Source organism: Sminthopsis crassicaudata, chromosome 5, assembly GCF_048593235.1.
Source record: "Sminthopsis crassicaudata isolate SCR6 chromosome 5, ASM4859323v1, whole genome shotgun sequence".
Lineage (NCBI taxonomy): Eukaryota > Metazoa > Chordata > Mammalia > Dasyuromorphia > Dasyuridae > Sminthopsis > Sminthopsis crassicaudata.
The window spans coordinates 302,186,577-302,199,981 of NC_133621.1; the positions used below are offsets into that span (position 1 = coordinate 302,186,577).

At 60.6% G+C, this 13,405-nt stretch overlaps 2 protein-coding genes across 2 annotated transcripts in view; one reads left to right on the forward strand and one right to left on the reverse strand.

Annotated features, from left to right (window-relative positions):
- Nucleotides 1-1,779, forward strand: part of SREBF2 (sterol regulatory element binding transcription factor 2) — a 36,836-nt gene extending 35,057 nt beyond the window's left edge. Inside the window, exon 19 of the mRNA XM_074271837.1 lies at nt 62-1,779. Within this exon, the coding sequence (XP_074127938.1) occupies nt 62-282 (221 nt within the window). The 3' untranslated portion in view covers nt 283-1,779. The remainder of the gene's footprint in view (nt 1-61) is intronic.
- Nucleotides 1,780-9,527: 7,748 nt separating this feature from the next.
- The window catches only part of SHISA8 (shisa family member 8), a 30,042-nt gene continuing 26,164 nt past the window's right edge, over nt 9,528-13,405 (reverse strand). Inside the window, exons 2-4 of the mRNA XM_074269660.1 lie at nt 12,505-12,632; nt 10,954-11,100; nt 9,528-10,457 (exon numbers count right to left, since the gene is read on the reverse strand). Coding sequence (XP_074125761.1) covers nt 10,042-10,457; nt 10,954-11,100; nt 12,505-12,632 — 691 coding nt within the window. The 3' untranslated portion in view covers nt 9,528-10,041. The remainder of the gene's footprint in view (nt 10,458-10,953; nt 11,101-12,504; nt 12,633-13,405) is intronic.

Genomic DNA, 13,405 nt, shown 5'->3' on the forward strand with positions numbered 1-13,405 from the left:
AGCTGGGGGGGCAGCCGGGGTCCGGGCAGAATTCAGAGGCTGACTGGACTCCCTCCCCCAGGAGAGCTGGAGACCCTGCCCGGGCAGAGGGAACGGGCCACCGCCATCCTGCTGGCCTGCCGCCACCTGCCCCTGTCCTTCCTCTCATCCCCCGGCCAGCGCGCCGTGCTCCTGGCTGAAGCCGCCCGCACCCTGGAGAAGGTGGGGGACAAGCGTTCCTGCAGCGACTGCCAGCAGATGATCGTCAAGCTGAGCGGGGGCACGGCCATCGCGGCCTCCTAAGTGGAGCGGCCCCCCCCCGGGCACCTCTGCCCGGCCCCACCTTGGGCTTCCTGGACTCTTCGTGGGAAACACAGAAAGCCCCCTCTCCCGGGCGGGCCGGGGCCTGCTGTGGCGCACCGACTTTCGCTCGGGCTTCGGGCTTGCTGAGCCGTTGGGGGAGCCCCCTCTTCGCTCCCCGTCCCCTCTCCTGTTGCTGACGTAGCCGTTAGTTATTTTTCCGTAGTGGCAGCGGTAGCTGTGGGCGTGAGGGCCCAGTCCGGAGCCCAGCTCCGGGGGTTGGCGAAGGGGAGGCAGTCCTCAGGGCAAACATGTAATAAAATCATCGTTTTTTAATTTTCTAAGAAAAACAAACCATGGTATCCTCCTTAATTGTCCCTCTCTCCTGGGCTCTCCCCAGGGGCTAGGGCTCTTGGTGGACTCAGCAGGAGATGCCGAGGGCCAGGGAGCCTCGGTGGGAGCCCCCGGACAATGGTGGGGCTCCTCTCCACTCTGGTCTTCGTTCTGTCCTTCAGCCGAGAAATATTTTTTAAAGGGAAACGTCTGTGGCTGGGCCCGCTCTGCCCGGCTGCCTCCCTGGGCCGGGCACCCGCCCCATTTTCTTGGCTCTAGGATGGGCAGGAAGGAGCTGTCAGGACCCCTCCACTCCACCTCCCCCCTACGAGGGGGGTTCTCCTGCTCTTGTGACTTCTTCCCCCGGCCAGGACAGCTTTCCTCCTGCCCCTGGCACAGCTCCAGGGTGCCCAAGGTGTGCAGACCCTCCTCGGTTCTGGCCAGGGTGAGCCGCAGCAGGAGTCTCAGATGTATCCAGTGGCCTCTGGGGCCCGGCTGTCTCCTCCCGCAATCAGGGAGCCCTCGGGTAGGAGCCCGCCTGGGCCAACTTTGCCCGTACCGGCCTGCACGGCCTGGCGGTCACACGGCTCAGCCTCCTGATTGCTGGCAGCGACCTGTAGTTTCGACTTCGCCATGGACGGAGCGGCCTCCTTGGAGCTCTGGTCACCCAGGGGGCCGGTCAGCAGCCACTTCCTGGAGGCTACTCCATCTCCAGCAGCGAGGAGCCCATCTTCCGGCCAGGGAGAGCCATGGGGGGGGTGGCCCCTTGGTCTTCCTTGCCTCAGGCACTGGCGGAGGGGGCAGGGATGGCTGAGAGGGGACGGAGGCTCAGCCTGGCACCTGATGCCCTTGCTGAGAGCTTTCCCATCTCTGCCCCCCCCGGCCCACTGACCACGGGCAGGATCTGGGGCCTGTTTTATATTCCATGTTATTTATGGGTCCAGCACCAGTCCCCCCCCTTGTTTATTCTACGTGTGTACATATGTGCCTTGTTGTGGGGGGTGGGGGGTAGGTTTGTGTGTTGGATGTGAGGGGGCTATTCGTCCCCCCCCCGGAAGGCTGGGGGCTCAGAGCCCCCCAGAGGGAGGGACCTTTTTATGTTCAATCATGCACCCTGTGTGGGAAAAATGGGCTAGTCAATAAACACAGCTTGGTCTCGCCGGCCCACTCCACGTGTGTGTGCTTTCATTCGGTGACCTCTCTATCCCGGCCCGGGCCCGGTTCCCCCGAGGATTGCAGATGGGGCCGGGAGGGCCTTGGGGACTGCCTGGTCCGGCCTCTCCGTCCCCACGTGCAGAAGTTCGGAGATGTCATAAGATTTCTCTGGGGTCCCACAGCGGGTTCTGAGCCACAGGCCCCTTTACAAGCATCCCCGGTGCCCGGTGAGGGGCCCCGAGTCCTGTGGCTGAGCTCTCTGGGACGGGCTTGCCCTTGCCCACTGGCCTTTTCTGGGTGAGGAGACGAGTCCGATTTTCCCCTTCATCCGTCTCTTCTCCCCACTCATGGGCGGCACCCCCTTCTCCCCACTCAAGGCCTGAATTTGCTTTTAGTGGGGAGTCTCTGCGGCCTCCCTGGCCAGGGCCTGAGGAGGGAGGGAACCCGTTTGTGTCCAGAGAGGAAGGCTCTGCTCTAGGCTGGCGCATGAGGGACGTAAGCAGACGCTTCCCGCCTGCCTGAGAAAAGTCGGGCGGCCCAGATGGGCCCCGGAGGAAACTGTCCTGGCCCCGATTCTGCCAGGGTGAGATCTTGGGGGGCAGCCGAGGGGGAAACTGAGGCCCACAGGCTCCAGAGCCAAGGTGGGGGGCGTAGTGCCCGCGGGTGGAGTAGTGCCGGTGGGTGTTCACGTAAGATGCTGTCCTGAGTCTATTAAATGATAGATAAATCTTACTTTCTACTGCGAAGTTCAGGGAAAGAGGCTCCCCCCAGACTTGGAGACTCCCAGGCAGGGAGGAGGAACTTCCCCGAAGGGGGGGCAGCCTGGGCAAAGGCCTGGAGGCCAGAGTGGGAATGTCAGGAGAGGAGCAGTGAGCAGGTCGGTGGCTACATGAGGGTAAGGGCGCGGGGCCCAGTAGGGAGTGAGTCTGGCAGGGTGGCCAGGGAGCCAGATGATGGCGGAGGCCTCGGGGCGCTGATCTGGGGGGCCAGATTTCTGTGGGCCGCAGCAGTCAGGCTTCTGTCCCACAGCTTGTTAAGTGTCTGAGGTCATATTTGAACTCGGGACCCGTGCTCTAGTGTGCCACCTAGCTGCACTGAGGAGCTGGACTTTGTACTCTAGGAGCAATCGGGAGCCATGCAAGATCCGTGAGCAGGGTCAGACCTGAATCCTGGGAGTGACTCAGACGCCGTTTCATGATAGAAACATTGAACCTGAGCTCTTCGGGGGCAGATTGCTTGTTGTCTTAGGGAGGGAAAGGAGATGGGGAGAAAACTTTGGAACTCAATCTTCCCAAAAAGAATGTTGCGTGTAAAGGTGTTTGCAGCGGCTCTTTTTGTGGTGGAAAAGAATTGGAAAATGAGTAGCTGCCCATGGTTGGGGAATGGCTGAATAAGCTGTGGTGCATGAAGGTAATGGAATATTAGTGTCTGTAAAAAATGATAAACAGGCTGATTATACAAAGGCTTGGAAAGGTTTACATGGACTGACACTGAGTGAAACCAGCAGAACCAGGAATACACTGTGTACAGTAACAGCAACAACGTGCCATGAGCAACCGTGAAAGACTTGGTTCTTCTCAGGGGTTCAGTGATCCAAGGAAACCCAATAGATTTGGGCAGAAAACGCCATCTGCATCCACAGAGAGAACTATGGAGATTTTTTTCTTTTCTTTTTCTGAGGCTGGGGTTAAGTGACTTGCCCAGGGTCACACAGCCAGGAAGTGTTAAGTGTCTGAGACCAGATTTGAACTCTTCCTGAATTCAGGGCTGGAGCTCCATCCACTGCGCCCCCTAGCGGCCCCCACTATGGAGATTAAATGTAAATCGACACATGCTAGGTTCACTTTTTTTTCTCCTGTGGTTTTTTCTTTTTGTCCTGATTTTTCTCTCCCAATGTGATTCATAAAACAATGTATTTTAAAAATAAATAAGTGAATGAATGTTGAAAAACTATCTTTGCATATAATTGAGGGGACAATGAAGTACTATTAAAAGTAAAATTTTTATTTAAAAAAGCATCGCTTAAGGGGGTTGCTTATTTAACCTGGTAAAGGGAAGAGGGAGGTGAAAGAGATACATGCTGATTTAAAGAATTTTAAGGGTTGTCAAGTAGAAGTGATCGGCTTGATACTCCCTCAAAAAAAAAAAAAAAAAAAAAAGGCAGTACTGGGAGTAATAAATGGAAATTTAAAATCAGGTGGAAGACAAAATAAAGAACTTCCTGAAGGTTCTAGATGCAGCTTTCTCTCCACAATGCCCTGAATTAGAGAAAGTAGAGAAAGTTCCTTGAAGGCAGGGACTGCCCAGCACATGCTAGGCCCTTATTACTGTTTATTGAATTGAATTGAACTCTTAATTCCTCCTGCCTCCTAGGATTTAAGGTGCACAAGTGTCAGCCTCCATCTCTCATCCAGCCTCACCTTGACTGCCAAGGCAGCCTCCTAATTGCCTCCCTGCCTCCATCTCGCCCTCTCCAGGACAAACCATCCTAATCCCAGATTGATGCTGGCTGTTGGAAAAACCTTGAGGGGCTTCCTCTTGCCTCAAGGATTGAATGCAGATTTCCTGAGCTGTCTCTCTAGATTTTGTTTTTTATGAAGTCACTCCTTTTCGTGCTCTTTTTTGCGGTTCCCTGATGTCCTCCCAGCATGGGCGCCGGTTGTCCTTCCTCCTTGTCTGTTGAAATCAGGACGCAGACTTGGGAGGGATTGTAGAGATCACGTGGTCCAGCTTGCTCAAGGTCACGCAGAGGGAGAATGGATGTCAGGGGTGGGATTCAAACCCAGCCCCCCCAGAGGGAAATCGTCCTTTCATGGCGAAGTCATCCCTTCTTCTGATTGTGTATCAGGCAGGTTTGTAACAGGGCACAGAGAAGGGGATCTGGAATTCAGACTCCTTGAGTTCAAATCCAGCCTCAGACACTTAACTTCACCCTGTCTGCCTCAGTTTTTTCATCTGTAAAATGGACTGGAGAGGGAAATGGCCAACCACTTCAGAATATCTGCCAAGGGCCCACAGTCAGTATTGGCGCCCTGTCCCCTTCGGGAGGGCTGGGAGCCTGTGTTCTGTAAGTCCGGTGCCCCTCCCGGTACCCAGTCATGTGGGCGCTTGGTAAGAGTGCGCTGTCTGGACAGGAAGGTGTGATTTGGGAGGAATTGGAACTAGCTGGCCTCTGGAGCAGTGTGGCCCCGGGGGCAGAGCCGCAGTCGGAAGAGCCGAGTTCGAATCTCTCTGGGACTCCCTGAGCTGTGTGACCTTCAGGAGGTCTACATTCTTAGACCTCAATTTCCTTGTTTGTAAAATGACCCAAAGTTTTATTTTGCAGAGAATAAAGGGGAGGGTCCGGAGCTCAAACCGGGTCATTTCCCTCAAGCCCACACTGTCTTGCTGGCCCTTGGGGCCTATGCAGACGGTCTGCCCGGGCCTCTCCCAGACCTGGAACCCCTGGGGACGGCCGTTGGTTGGTGGAATGGAAGAAACGCTGTTCCACTGACTCAGAGCCGGCCGGAGCAGCTGGTCCCCCGACGCTGGTCTGTGGGCATGGGCGGCCGCCAGAGGGCAGCAGATCCCCAGACATCAGAGAGGCAGCGGCCCTGACCCTTTTGCTGAGGCTCCCAGCCTTCCGGCCTGGGGTCCCCCAAGGGGCACTTCTGCCCTATCACTGAGTCACAGAACATCAGGGCCGGAGACGCCTTAGAACTCGGGCCTCCAGAGCAGGAACCGGCTGAGACAGGGAAGGTAAAGGTGGGAGGGAGCTTAGAACAGGGGATGTCAGAGCCGGGAGGGAGCCTAGAACAGGGGATGTCAGAGCTGGGAGGGAGCTTAGAACAGGGGATGTCAGAGCCGGGAGGGAGCTTAGAACAGGGGATGTCAGGGCCGGGAGGGAGCTTAGAACAGGGGATGTCAGGGCTGGGAGGAAGCCTAGAACAGGGGATGTCAGAGCTGGGAGGGAGCTTAGAACAGGGGATGTCAGGGCCGGGAGGGAGCTTAGAACAGGGGATGTCAGAGCTGGGAGAGAGCTTAGAACAGGGGATGTCAGAGCTGGGAGGGAGCCTAGAACAGGGGGTGTCAGAGCTGGGAGGGAGCTTAGAACAGGGGATGTCAGAGCTGGGAGGGAGCTTAGAACAGGGGGTGTCAGGGCTGGGAGGGAGCTTAGAACAGGGGATGTCAGAGCTGGGAGGGAGCTTAGAACAGGGGATGTCAGGGCCGGGAGGGAGCTTAGAACAGGGGATGTCAGGGCTGGGAGGAAGCCTAGAACAGGGGATGTCAGAGCTGGGAGGGAGCTTAGAACAGGGGATGTCAGGGCCGGGAGGGAACTTAGAACAGGGGATGTCAGAGCTGGGAGAGAGCTTAGAACAGGGGATGTCAGAGCTGGGAGGGAGCCTAGAACAGGGGGTGTCAGAGCTGGGAGGGAGCTTAGAACAGGGGATGTCAGAGCTGGGAGGGAGCTTAGAACAGGGGGTGTCAGAGCTGGGAGGGAGCTTAGAACAGGGGATGTCAGAGCTGGGAGGGAGCTTAGAACAGGGGGTGTCAGAGCTGGGAGGGAGCTTAGAACAGGGGATGTCAGAGCTGGGAGGGAACTTAGAACAGGGGGTGTCAGAGCTCGGAGGGAGCTTAGAACAGGGGATGTCAGAGCTGGGAGGGAGCTTAGAACAGGGGGTGTCAGGGCTGGGAGAGAGCTTAGAACAGGGGATGTCAGAGCCGGGAGGGAGCCTAGAACAGGGGGTGTCAGGGCTGGGAGAGAGCTTAGAACAGGGGATGTCAGAGCTGGGAGGGAGCTTAGAACAGGGGATGTCAGAGCCGGGAGGGAGCCTAGAACGGGGTGTCAGGGATGGGAGGGAGCTTAGAACAGGGGATGTCAGAACTGGGAGGGAGCTTAGAACAGGGGATGTCAGGGCTGGGAGGGAGCCTAGAATGGGGGGAGGAGTGTCAGAGAGGGGAGGGGGCTGAGAGTTCCTCCAGCTCAGAACCACCTTTCACAGGGGAAGCTGCAAGAAGGGGCGTGGGGTGCGAGGGGGGAAGAGGGGAGACTTTCCAGCACATTAATGGCAAACTGAGAATTGTATCTCCCAGTCTTTCCTGGAGAATCACGGAGCTAAAAGCAGCTCAGGAGCCATCTCACTTAACTCTGTAAGACAGATGAGGAACCTGGGGCTCAGGAGGCTGCTTCTTCCTCAAGGGAGACCCTCGGAGATGGACGGGAGCGAGTACTCCGCCTCTGCTGGGTGCTCTGGAGGCTGCAGCCCCGCCCAACTTGCACCTCTCTCCTGCCTCAGTTTCCCCATCTACAAAACAAAGTGGTGATTTCTAAGTCCTCTCTCAGCCCTAAGGGTCCTTGAGTCTCCTTGGGGGAGCGGAGAGGAGACGGCCTCCCATCGCAGAGCACACCGCTGTGGCCGGGGAGTCCGGCCTCCGAGAGGAGAGAACCCATTTCACGCCTATCTCCCTCAGACCCCAAGTCGGGACCCCGCACACAGCAGGTGCTTAATAAATGCTGGCATCCTTCTGACATCTGCCTGTGACTCCCCCTTGACTTGCAGATCTGCTCCTGGGGCCCAGCCGAGTGAGCCCAATCCCTCCTCCACCCCAGACCCTTCTGAGGCTCGAAGCCGGTTCCCCGAGTGCCGCCCGTGTCCCCCCTGCCCAGCCCCCCAGCCTCCCCCCGGCTGACCGCGGCGCGGTCTCCAGGCCCTTCCCCGCCCTCGCCAGCTTCCCTCGGACCGGTTCTTTCCCGCCCAGAGCCGCAGCGGTCCTCAGCCGCCGTCACTGTCACCCATGCTGGGCTTCTGCGTCAGGAGGGTGGCAAGGGGTAGGCGGGGGGCCCTGGGGGTGGGTGACATGCCCATTATTGGCGCTGGAGCAGCTCCTTGTCCTTGGAGTGGATGAGTCAGCCTGCCCGCCCCCAGCTCTCCGGAGCTAAACCCCAGCTGCTGGGGTGGGGGAAGGTGAGGCGGCGGGAGTCCGGTCCGGCCCCCCTCTGCAGGGCAGCCTGGGGTCCCCGAAGCAGCCGGGGGCTCCCGCCTCCGCCTCTCCAACCCCCCAGAACTTGGGGCTATGCCCACCCTTCCCTGGCCTGCAGGCCACCCGCCCCCTCCCTTGGGGTGACCAGGCCCCGGTGGCCTCCCGGCCCTGACATCCCCTGTTTCCAGGGTCTTTTTTGTTCTAATATCCCTGGGATGTGAGGTTCTGCTCAGCTCCCATACGTCTGTGTTCTAACGTTCCCTGTTTAAGGGTCTTTCTTGCTCTAATGTTCCTGTGATTTAAAGTTCTCCTCAATACCAATATTTCTATGTTCTAGGCTCCCTCCCAACCCTGACATTCCCAGTTCTAAGGCCCTTCCAGCTCTAATATTCCCTGTTGTTTTTTTTTTAATATTCCCTGTTCAAGCGCCCCCAAGGCCTGACATTCCGTGGTCTCGAGGTCTTTCTTGTTTTAAGATTTCCAAGATTTAAGGTTCCCTTCAGTTCCAACACTTCCATGCTCCAGGGCCTCTCCTGGGTCTCACCATCCCTGTTCCAAGGCCTCTAATTGCCATGCTCCAGGGCCTCCCCCAGCCCTCACACTGCGTGTTTTACAGCCCCCCCCCCAGCTCTGACGGTCTCTGAGAGTCCTCGCTCTAACAGGTAACGTTCTAGCTCTGACAGTGTTCTAGGTCTCCCGGCTCTCTGGTCGCTGGCTCTCGTGAAGCTGACCCCACCCGTCACCCAGGCTGTATTTCTTGGGGTGGGGGGCTGTGTTGGGGGGCCAGGACCTCCTTGGTCCGTTGCCCTGAATCCCGCCTCGCTCCCCTCAGCGTGCTTGCGCAGGGACTCGGGTGGGCCCCCTCGGTTCTGCTTCTCCCGGGGCTCGGGGAGGCCGCTCCATCCCTTCCCACCTTCCCTCGGAGGGGGAGTCTTTGGGAAGGGGAGCGGCCCGGGCGCTGCCTGCTCCTGTGGGCACCAGCTGTCAGCCAAGCAGATGGCCCCGGAGGCTGAACGGCCTCGCTGGCCTGGAGCCCAAGAGGGGCTGGGGCACGGGGCCAAGCCGTCCTGCTGCCAAGGGAACAGGGGAAGAGGGAAGAGCGGGGAAGGAGGCGACCTTTCTGGGGGAGAGAGGGGTGCCTCTGGAGGGTACGGGGACCTGCAGGAGGTGGCGCTGAGATCAGGGGGGGGGGGTTCTCCTTACTCACCTGGCATTCAAGGCCTTCTAAACCGGCTCTAGGCAGAGCCTCTTGTTCATCCTTCAAGAACTGGCAGGAGTGCCACCTCCTCCAGGCAGTCTGCCCCGACCCCTCTCAGGTAGAAATGGTCTCCGCATTGTCCGAGCCCTCACGCCCCCGAGGCCCCCCCCCCCCCAGCCCTGCTCTGGCACAGAGCGCTTGGTAACGCTTTTCACGGGGCATTCTGGTCTCTTCAACGAAACTCTGAGCCTCGTGAGAGCAGGGACCTTGGCCACTTCACCCCAGTGTCTCCCCCCTCCCCAGTACCGGATTAGTGATGGAGGGGCAGAAACTGACAGGGTGGGGAGAGATGGAGAGAGACAGACAGAGACACAGAGACAGAGAGAAGAGAGAGATGGATCCAGGGTTATGTGGAAAGGAGCAGGGTGCGGGTCTGAGTGGGCCGGGTTGGGGGCGCCAGGCTGGCACTCTGCCCCCGGGGCTGCGGGCCCCTCTCTCTGGGTGAGCCCTCGTCCCGGACGAGAGCCCCTCGTGGGGCCGTTCTCTGCAGGGAGACCCCCGTCTCTGGGGGAACTTGTGAGGAAAACACTTAGACGCCTGCTAAGCTCCAGTCAGCCTCCTCCCCTGGGGAGGCCGTGTTTATTGAGGAGGGGAGGTTTATTTACAAAGGAGTAACCAGGGACCCCAGACAGATGCCCTCCCGGCCCCTTCCCCCCATTTGTGCGCCTGGCCCCCCTCCCTTTGGGGGGCTGCCAGCAGCGCAGGGCCCGGCTCTCACAGAGGGCAGTGTCCTTGGTCCTGACCCCCCTCCTGCCAGCCCCGGCTGAGCAGGGAGGGTCCCGGGCCTGTCCCTCTGGAAGTGTCTGCCCTGGGCTGGGGGAGGGCACACAGCCCTTGGGAGTCTGGGGCGGCTCAGAGATGGAAGGCAGCCAGGCACCAGAGACTCTCGGGACTTTCCTCGTTCTGCAGGGGAGCGTCCCAAGGTTCCGAGGGAGGGTCCTTGGCCACGGAGCTCCAGGCCGGAAGCAGCAGCCGGGCCTGTGCCCGTCTGGGGGCCGGTCTCCCGCCCCCTCCTCCCACCCCAGCCCTTTCCTGCGGCCCCTCACCGGGAGCCCTCACACCGTGACCTCAGCCTTGCTATTGGTGGCCAGGTGGCGCGGCCCCCCGGGGGGCTGGTGGCTGAAGGCCTCACTCAGCTGCTCGGCGCTGAACTGCCGCTTGGGCACGTGGGCCGGGGGCCGCCGCGGGGCGGGGGAGGGCTGGGCCCGGGACCCGTGGGGGGTCCTGGGAGGCACCCGGGAAGTGGTCCAGCCTGGGCAGCTGAGGGGCCCCGGGCTGGGCCCCGCGGCGGGTGGCCGAGCGCCACTCCTCAGCCCCTTGGCCCTGGGGCCCGGTGTGGCCCAGGGGCAGCCGTCCAGCAGCAGGGGCAGATCCTTGTGGTGTCTGGGGACGCGCGGTGGCAGGGACACGGTGCTGGGCACGGGCACGTCCACCGAAGGGAAGCGCTTGTAGAATTCTCCGGGAGCGCTCTCTGCAGGAGCAGGACGGGGAGACAAGCCTGGGTGAGCGGGCAGGGGGCACCGGGGTGGGAGGGGCGTCTGGAGAGGGGTCTGGTCCCCTTTGAGGGGAGTGAGGTGTAAGAAGACCGGAAGGAAGGAGGGGGCAACCCCAGCATTGTGTCTTCCTGGAGGCCATGGGGAGCTATGGAGTTTGTGGAGTAAGGGAGTGACACGGTCAAGCCTGGGCTGGTCTGACAGCGATGAGGGCCTGGGCTGGAGGCTTCTGAAGAGATAGCCTGGAGTCCAGGGCAGAGAACCTGGGGCCTCAGGAAGGGCACAGTAACAGGGCCATCGGGACCAAGCTCTAGAGCCCGGCTTAGGGGAACAGATGCTGCTTTGTGGGGCGGGATCCGGGGTCAGGGTAGCCAAGACTGCCGGGCTGGGGGGGGGGGGTCGTCCCCAGGTCGTGATGGGCTGGGGAGGGGGCCGACCTCTCCCAGTGGGGGCGGGGGGGGCGGGGCCACTCACCGAAGGCCTTCAGGGTGGCGTACTTGGTGTAGTCGGGCTGCAGGGTCATGCTGTTGCCCAGGTGCAGCCGGGATCCATGGGAAGGGCCAAGGCCCAGCGGGGGCAGCATGGGAGTCCCCAGAGGGGCGTTGTTCAAGTGCTTTTTGTCTGGAGCGGACAGAAGGGGGGCAAATGGTCATTGGTGCTGGGGTCCTTCCTCTCCCGGGGTTCTTTGCCCATCGGGTCCTCATCCCCAGGGGTACACTGGTCAGCCAACAAGCATTGCCTCTTTTGTTTGTTTGAAAATGGGGCTTAAGTGACTGCCCAGGGTCACCCCAGAGTCTGGGGCTCCACGGCGCCCCCTAGCTGCCCCCCTCAGTGAGCATTTCTTACACCCGCCTCCTGTGTGAGTCACTGTGCTAAGGCGGGGGTTCCTGCCCTCAGGGAGCTCCCACTGTAACGGGGCACAACAGAGAGAGCGACCTCAGAGGAAGGGCTTGGAAGATGGGGGAGGGCGCCCGAAGGACCTCCTGTGGAAGGGGGGGCTGCACCAGCGGGGGGGGGGGGCAGCCAGGGAGAAAGCCCAGAGCTGGGGTCTTGTTCGCAGAGCAGCCGGGAGCTGTGGGGCACTGGCTGGAAGGTGCATTTGGGGAGTGGGGTGTAGCATGATGGGGAGGGGAGGAGGGGGCAGCCCCCAGGCCTTTGTATTTCTTCCCCGAGGTCATGGGGAGCTACTGGAGTTTATAGAGTAAGGGAGTGACACGGTCAAGCCTGGGCTTTAGGAAAGTCACTTTAGTGGCTGAACGAGGCTTCGGCAGGCGGGAGAGCCTTGGGGCAGCGGCCGCCGGTAGCTATAGCAACAATGCAGGTGAGAAGTGATGGATCCTGCACCGTGGGCGCTGGGTCAGAGGGGAGGATTATGGGAGATTCTCGGAAGGTCCAATGTTCTGGGGTCGGTAACGGCGCGGACACTGGGGGGAGGCACCGGGGTCCCCGGTTGTGAGCCTGGGGCACCGGGAGGGGGGTGGCGACGCCCTTGCCAGTAACAGAGAAAGGAGAGGGAGGGTCTGGGAAGAAAGCGCCGTCCGTGGGTCAACGCGCTCGGAGAGGGCGGCAGATGGGCGCGGGAAAGGGGCCGCCTAATGCAACCTTCTCATCTTCCGGATCGGAAACTGAGGCCCTTTGGAACTGGACCCTCGGACCCCTGACCAAGGGCTTTCTCACTGTGCCCCGCCCTCTTTCAGAACTTGGGGAGCCGAGGGGCCGCCAGGAAGGGGAGAAGCGTCTGCCAGCAACAGGTTTCCAAGAACGACCTTTCTCTGCCTTTCCCATGGGCCCCGAGGCCCAGCTCTGAGTGACCCACCGGGAGGACATCCCGCAAAGGCGAAAGTGCCGCCCAGGGTGTCCTTCCGCGGGAGCAAATAGTCCTCCCACAGCCCGCTGCCCGTTCCCTTAGCACCGTCCCCGGGCCGGGATCTGAGGGGCCAGCTCCCCCTTGGCCCAAGGGACGGGCCCCCAGCCCGGCCCCCCCCTCCGGGCCCTCCCTCTCGTTCCCCTCCCGGTCCGGCTCACCTGCGCTGTTGCGGGGGGAGCCGCGAGGGAGGCTGTCCGTCATCTGCACCTGCACAGCGCTCCCCAGCGGTGGGGGCAATGGGGCCGACGGGCTTTGTCCCGGCTGTTTCAAGAGGTCGGTCAGAGTCCTTGGGGAGAGCAAACAGGCGTCAGGGGGTCCCCGGGTGAGTGTTCGGGGCTGCCTCGGGGAAAGCCTCCCCCTGCCCAGCCCGGCCTGCCTCCCCCCTCCCTTTCCTCCTCTTTCTCTCCCTTCTCCCCTCTCTTCCCCTTCTCTTTTGTCCCTCTCTTCACTGCTTTTCTCTTTCCCTTCTCCTCTTCCCATCCTCAGGCTTCCACTCCCTGCCCTTCCCTCTCCTCCTTTCTCTCCCTTCTCCCATTCCTTCTCCTCTCCCTTCCTCCCTCCCTTCTCCTGTCTCCTTTGCATTCCCTCCACCCCTGAATTACAGGTTTAGACCCAAAGTGGAGCCCGGGCCCTCATCTTAGCGTGGAAGAATGGAGGCTCAGAGCAGCACCCAGTGAATTAAAGGCCGCCCTGGGATCCACACGGACCCTCTGCCTCCAGGTCCCACCGGCCCACACTGCCTTTCTCATGGTTCTCGCACTAGCTTTGAGTCAGGCCTGGGGAGAAGACAAGCAGCTTTCCTTCAAGCTCGGCCCGAGCAGGGAGAAGCCCAGGTCATTGAGCCTCAGTTTCCCCTTCTGTAAGATGTTGGGGAGGACGCCACTCCTGCCTTTCCTACTTTGTAAATGAAACACGCTTCCTGCGCTTCCCCGGCTGCCCTGCTGGGCCTGGGCCGGGGGCTTCCCCCCCATTGTAGCCGGCAGCTGATGGAGGAGGAGGGGGGCCCAGAGAGTCCGGGGAGGAGGAGAGGACCCAGGGGGGTATCGGACGGGAGCTGCT